The sequence below is a fragment of the Nasonia vitripennis genome, chromosome 1, assembly GCF_009193385.2.
Source record: "Nasonia vitripennis strain AsymCx chromosome 1, Nvit_psr_1.1, whole genome shotgun sequence".
Classification (NCBI taxonomy): domain Eukaryota; kingdom Metazoa; phylum Arthropoda; class Insecta; order Hymenoptera; family Pteromalidae; genus Nasonia; species Nasonia vitripennis.
Window position 1 is genome coordinate 15882956 of NC_045757.1, and position 7076 is coordinate 15890031.

Consider the following 7076-nt stretch of genomic DNA (forward strand, 5'->3'; position numbering starts at 1 on the left):
CTTCTATATACACGTATATGTATTATGGGTCTGTGTGTGTAGGTGTGTGTGTGTGTGTGTGTGTGTGTATACGAAGGATCCGCGGAGAGCAACTACTATACTTAGAGGTGATCGTGCCTCGCAGCTCTCGCTTGACGAGAAGAGGAGAGAAAGAAAGAGGATCAAGCTTGCCTTCGAGTCCCGCTTCTGTAATTACTATCCTTCGATCCTTTGCTCTTCTCTCTTTGCTCTAGCCTACTCGCGCGGCGTGTAGCTCCAGTTTGCGCGCGCGGAAGGCGACACTGCTGCCGGACGTATCGAGTATAAACCATCTAAGCTTATCAACGTTGCTATAGAGTTAACGTCAAATTTTTGTCGAAACGGATTTCCTCGCAACGGCGCAGCGACGCAAGTAGATGCGTACCGAGTCCAGTCAGACGCCCGCGTTCGTAACGTGAAATTCTATGCAAACGAAGAACTCGGCGCTCTCTAACCCCGATCACCTGAAAAAATAAAACACCCAAGACACACAGAGCAGGGAAAACGGCTCGCGCCGATAACTGCGATTCAATAACATAAATTGCACACGCGCGCGCGCCGGTAATCACGGTAATAAGCGGCTTTAAAAGTAAGCACGCTATTGTAGGTAGTGTAACGAGACCGCGCGCGTACATGCAGTGTATACACACGTCTATAGATAGAGTTGCGTGCGTACAACTTGTGTGTTATATATACCTGATGGGCGTCGACTTTCGCGCTCGCGAGCACTTGTGTTTATTCCCTTCTTCCTTCCGAGTGAGATTTTTCAAGAGAGAGACGATGAAGCTGATGACGCTCCATCGAGCCAAGGTCGCGTGCTTATGCAAACGCCGACGCCGACGACTATGCGGTGCGCTGCTCATGGATGTGAACATTGTGCTGGGAACGAGCGAGAGGGTTTTATAACGAGGGGTTGAGAGCCGCGCATAACGTTTGGTCCGTCAATGGAAGCGGTGTAAAGACACTTTCTGTGCCGATATTTTCATCGTTTTTGAAACACATTCCCATGGTCCATTGTGATCAGCGCAATTTTGACGGTGAATCAATTTAGTGTAGTTTTTTTAAGAGCGATGCACATATTTAAAACGCACGTATACGCGCATCAAGCGAAGCGAAATTTCTAAACAGAGTCTATAGATAATCACGTCGAACAATTGACGTGCGCGCAGCGCCGCGGCGCAAAATTCTTTAATTCCGCGAAGAAATCCTCGCTCCTCCGAGGAGCGATTATGGCATTCTTTCGAATTCCCCGAGGAATTTCGAGAAAATAGGCCCGCGCGATCTCGTTTTATTGCGAGATTACACGCCTCGTGCAATGTAAGACGTGCTGCACACGAGGAAACGTTGCCCTTCTCTCCCCCCACCCGTGTGTATAGCTGTATACCTATAGCTCTATACACATCCGCTAAGCCAATATCTAATTTGATAACAGGTGAAAATAATACTGCTCACCGTAATAATCTTGTGCCGAGTCTAGCGTTATACACAACAAACGAGAAAATCGAGGGAATGCAATTTTCGGATGTAATGGCAGTGATGCGCTCTGCCTATACAGGTATATAAAAATTGCATTTCTTCTGTGCTGTCGAAGAAACTCGACGAATTCATAAATATTCTTTATTCCTAAATTACATATAAGTTCTTAGAACCACCGTTCTGGGCGACACTTGTCATCGATCTTCCACCCGTTTACGTGTGTTTAACGAGAGGCAGAAAGAGAAGGGTCGATCACCATAGCCTACGGTTTAATAAGCGAACGCTACTGGTAGCCTCGCACGATATAGACGCGCGAGTCCGGGATGAGATACAAGCGATACCGGCGAATCCCATCCATCACGCGGGGACATGAGCGGTCGCAGTAAGCTCCGGGAAAGACGTCGTCTGTGCTGCGACGCGGCTCCTTGCCAGTTTATGTGCACGGATTTTTCGCCGCATCAGCTGCGCGAGAGGTTTCTGCAACCGCTAGAAAGTAGGTAATTGAAAACCGCGAAATTCTGGGATTTACTCATCATCGGGCGTCTTCGATACGCATTGGCACAACTTCTGGAAAAAATGAGGGCTTTTATGACTCTCGAAAAATGACAGGGAGTAAAAGGACATCGTGCGTCAACGGGATCCTGGAGAAAAAGATACTTCAAATTATAAGCTTTCCTTTCGAGCGTCTAACCTCGGCCAAAGTAAACAATAAACGATCAATCTGATCTAACTGAAAATATTTGACATATCTGGAAAGTATATTTTAAGTATATTCTTTTCCCTGGGATTCTGTTGATAAATGCTGTCCAGCTCACTTCCCCGCAAAGATTGAATCTCTAATTTTTTGAGAGTTATATAAAAGCCCTCGTTTTTTCAAAAGTTGGGCGCAAGTGATCGCGTAAATTGACAAAGAGGATAAAAAAATCACTAAAAAATACGTATAGAGTAAGAATTAGGGGCGCAGTAATTAGCGCCTGAGCCAGAAAGAGTTAAAGAAAAAACTCACTCGCACGGGCAACAGCTTCTGCATTATTTAACGCTATGACGGCTATTCGCGTATAATAGTGCTGCTGCAGCAGCAGCCACACAGCACATATACCTCGCTGTATATAGACGCGCGAATGATTGATGGGGGCGCGTTCGTGCTCGCCGGTAGCGAGGCTCCAGGATAAGGATCTCGCGAAACGCCGTTGCCCACACATATCTATAACTACACTGACCGCCCCTCCCTTCTCTGTCTCTGTCTCTCTCTCTCTCTCTCTCTCTCTCTCTCTCTCTCTCTCTCTCTCTCTCTCTCTCTCTCTCTCTGCTTGTCATTTCGCGCATTGTTTATTATTGTCCGACGGCTTTATCGCGATCGCGCTACCGATGCAAAAAAGATTGTCGCGGTAGCCGGTCAGTGCGGTAGCAGTCGATAGAAGGAGATTCTCTATATTGTACTCATGCGCGACTGCATTGTATATCAAGCTTCGCGAAAGGTGCGTCGGAAAAGGTGACCCGTTGGAGAGTTGCGATTTTTCGATCGTCGTCAATAAAGTGTTAAAAAAATCCAGCGTTTACGACTACTTATATGTATATACACCGATGAAAATTCAAACGCAAATATGCAGAAAGCGAGCGTGTCGAACACAATAGCCCCGTAAAGCATCAGCCGAAAAAAAATCGGTTCATACGTGCGTACAATGTGTACCTGCAGCAGCCTATACCTACCATCTTACCCTCGCACCCATACACACACACACACACACACACACACACACACACACACTTGCTACAGCAAAACCTCGCATTATCCGTCGCCGCTTCCCTCCTTCGTACTTATTACAGTATTATATTTTACCGCGCGTTCGCGGAGAGAGAGTATAGGGATCCCTTTGTACGAGCGTATATAACCCGGCGCGCGTATAGATTGTTGTTCCTCTCGCTGGTCGTCGCGCCGTCAACTTCTGCGCAGGGGGGAAAGGAAATTTTTCCGATAATGTGAAATGCGGAAGAGGATCGCCCGAGGCCCGAGTGACTCGATCTCTCTCTCCCTCTCTCTCTCTCTCTCTCTCTCTCTCTCTCTCTCTCTCTCTCTCGCGCGCGCGCGCGTGCGCGCGTTATACCGCGAAATCACCGGTTCTGTTGTTATACGCTTTGCGCCTTTTCTCTCCTCTCGGCGTACACGTACGTTCCTCCACAGGCTGCGCTCGCGCGCGCGTATATAAGTAGTGTAAGTATAGATGTGTGCTTAATAATTCGTGCGGGGATTTTTTAACGTTGACGCGAAGAATATGCTTATAGCTATCGTGGCTTGCGAGGCGGCGGCTATTCTTTTAGATTCACGCCGTGGGGGTTTTGCTAGTTTCCTTCCTAGTTTTGCCGAAAACGACTATTGTAGAAGTTGGTATTTTGCCATTTTTTCGCTTTTGATGCATATAGAGAGGGTTTTATAACAAAGTTTAAAAATGTTAACAGAAGTACTTGGATTGTTATTGAAAATAATGCAGTCGGTCGACTTCCAACTTAGATCGAGTAAACCATAAACATAAACATTTGTATGCTATTTGTAATTATTTGAACGAAACCCTGTATACCTAACGAGTTTTCATCGTCACCCTTTCTTAATTTGTAAAATAGATATTTTATACTTGCTCGCAAAGTCGCAAGTTTATTTCAATAGATTTCGCGCGCGATTTATTGAGATTTTAACTTAAATAGTTTATGTTGCTTGTTGTCATACATACATACATAATAATAAATATAGATTTCATGCGAGAGTTGGAATTGTCAAAAGTAAAAAGTTGCAATCTCTTAGACCCAAATTTGTTTATAAAATCCAAGTAAAAGTACACAAATTTTGTTTATTTAAAGAACAGTTTTTTATTGGACTTTGCTTTCTTAAACTCTCTCTCTCTCTCTCTCTCGCTCTCTCTCTCTCTCTCTCTCTCTCTCTCTCTCTCTCTCTCTCTCTCTCTCTCTCTCTTACCCATGGCTAAATTCAATGATTTTGCCTATAAACTCTTTTTCATTAACAGTCTAAATAAAATAAAGTATGCGGTTTTTTAAGATTTTACTTCTTTACTAACCGAGAATAGGGATCGTCACGTGACCATTGTATTTACACAATTTCACGCACTACCTTATACGCGCATGACGTGCGGAGTCGTCGTCGGTCGTAAGGCTGCGTCCACAATCACCCGTATACGTTATACATACAGATATACTAATACACATAAACGGTACCGAATACAGAGCCAAAACGGTCAATTGTGGACGCAGCCTAATCGTCGTATACCTACTGTATAGTAGTATAGTTGCTGCGAGCTGATGGTGGTTTTTCTAACAGGATAATGCTTAATCAAGTATATTACTATTCGCCAAATCAATAATTTAATGACAAACTCAGGATGAAATGAAAAAAACTCGCATGAGCCCATTTAGCGCAAGTTATAATCTTTAAATTTTTCTACATAGAGATCCTTGTATTTGATTCTAACCTTAAAATGATGTTTACAATATTTGTTTTAATGTTTTAGGATTAGTAATAATCAGATATCAAATCAAATTTTACCTACCAAACATTAGGTCATTTTAATATTCAACATGTATCGTCATAATTTGGTGAACGTGATACAAAACCAGTCAAATCAAATGTCCATTGGATTATTAGATACACAACACAATGTACAAACTGCACCTGCAGTCCTGACTCCTGTTGTTTTGGATTCGTCTGCAGCCATAAAATTGAGCATGGGTAGTACTATGTTTCATGAAAGAAGCTTGATGTCCAGAAATGATATATGGCACAAAATTGTAATTCTTAGGGGTGCTAATTTTGATAAAGAGGTTGTCCTCAAAAGTATCCTAAAATCTATACAGCCAGCTGACTTAATTCCTGTGAAGTATCAAGTTATTGGTGAAAATTCATGTTTTATTGCTAGAAACTGCGATCGAGCACTGGATCAACTTTGCAAGACAAGTTTAATTGTTCAATGCTTTGACGGGAGTCCATTGATTCTTTCAATTACTCTTGGATTTGCATCGATTCATGATCTCAAGATAAATATACAGCCCTTGTTACTGACAGTATTGAAAAAGAGGTATAATGCAGAAAAGAAGACTTTGATACTGGATAATTTTCACAAAGATGAAGATATATATAGCACAGTTTATTGTCCTCTTTCACAGTGCAAAACAATGACTCATGTTTTAAAGTTGGCAAAAAATGCACTAGGCCCTTTTGAATATTTGAGTTTGCAAAACAATGAACTTCATATACTTACAATGCTGGAAGCAAACAGCTTAAAGTCTGTAAAATATTTGGATCTGAGACACAATGACATAATGAGAGTACAACTTTTAGAACCTCTGAAAGCATTGAATATCACAGAACTTCTGCTGGATGGAAACCCAATGTGTGAGAATTATGCCAACCCATTGCACTACGTTGAAGCTGTAAAACAATACTGTCCAAAAATAGTTAAATTAGATGGTGTACAAGTCAACACAGGAGGACTTCCCTTGATTTTCAAAAGTTTTATAAAAAACTGGTCCAAGAGCGAATTGGTGGAACAATTTGTGCAACACTTCTTCACTGCCTATGACCACAAGGATAGAAATGTATTGCGTGGTTTGTACCATGATGATGCATGGTATTCCACAACGGTTGGGACACCAACTTCACCAACGAGCAAGAAATTTCTCGAACCCTTTGGCTCTGAAAATAGAAATTTATTGATCTTTGGCAAAAATAGTCAACAATTATTGCATCATGGGCAAGATGAAATATTGAAAGTGTTAAAAAAACTACCTGCTTCCCAGCACATACAAAAGTCATTTTGTTGTGACCTTATGTATCACAGTAAAGAGGCTTTGACTATCTCTGTGGAAGGGCTATTTAAGCTAATAAATGCCACCAACCAATTGTTTTCTTTCAACAGGACCTTCATTTTGGTTGCTGAAGAGGATAACGAGTACAAAATAGTAAATGACCAATACCATGTTTATCTGCCAGTTCATGGAATAGAGAATATAAATTACAATATTGAAAATGAGAGCCCACCCAAATTTGAACCATCTTGTTACAGTCCCAATGAAAAAGAAAATTTGATTCTTATTTTCCAAGAATCAAGTCAAATGAAACATGAACACTGTGAAAAGTATTTGAAAGAAGTTGAATGGAATCTAAAAAAGGCCATAATGAATTTTTTAAATCACTATAAAAATGGACAACTACCAAAAGATGCTTTTTAGCAAAACTGACTTCCATTTTTATACTTTTATAACTATAAATGTGAGGATTGATTTTGTTAATGTGATTTTTGTACACTTAAAATTTTGTATGAGTGCATGCTTTAAATACTTTGAAATAAGATGTAAAATACTTTTTGTATAAAATATAAAGTAAGACAATATTAAATAATAAAATAGTATTAATTTTTGTAACATAATTTTTCTTTATTTATTTATTTCATTTTCCCTTGCACGTTCATTATCTACTTGTTTGATTTTTTGCCCCGGTGAATACTTATAAGTTCACTTTATAAGTAAGCATATTATTGGTTAATTGCGGCGCTTTTGCACATTTGGATATATATATA

At 40.9% G+C, this 7076-nt stretch overlaps 1 protein-coding gene across 2 annotated transcripts; it reads left to right on the forward strand.

Annotated features, from left to right (window-relative positions):
- Window positions 1-4631: 4631 nt before the first annotated feature.
- Window positions 4632-6926, forward strand: LOC100216548 (small bristles-like). Of its 2 annotated transcripts, none has more exons than XM_008212594.4 (2): window positions 4632-4918; window positions 5013-6926. In XM_008212594.4, exon 2 carries the CDS (start codon window positions 5080-5082, stop codon window positions 6727-6729), a length of 1650 nt encoding a protein of 549 aa, XP_008210816.1. In that variant the 5' UTR covers window positions 4632-4918; window positions 5013-5079; the 3' UTR covers window positions 6730-6926. The 2 variants fall into 2 exon arrangements, with proteins under 2 accessions (XP_008210816.1, NP_001136161.1); NM_001142689.1 differs by having other exon boundaries at window positions 4781-4922.
- The last annotated feature ends 150 nt before the right edge of the window (window positions 6927-7076 follow it).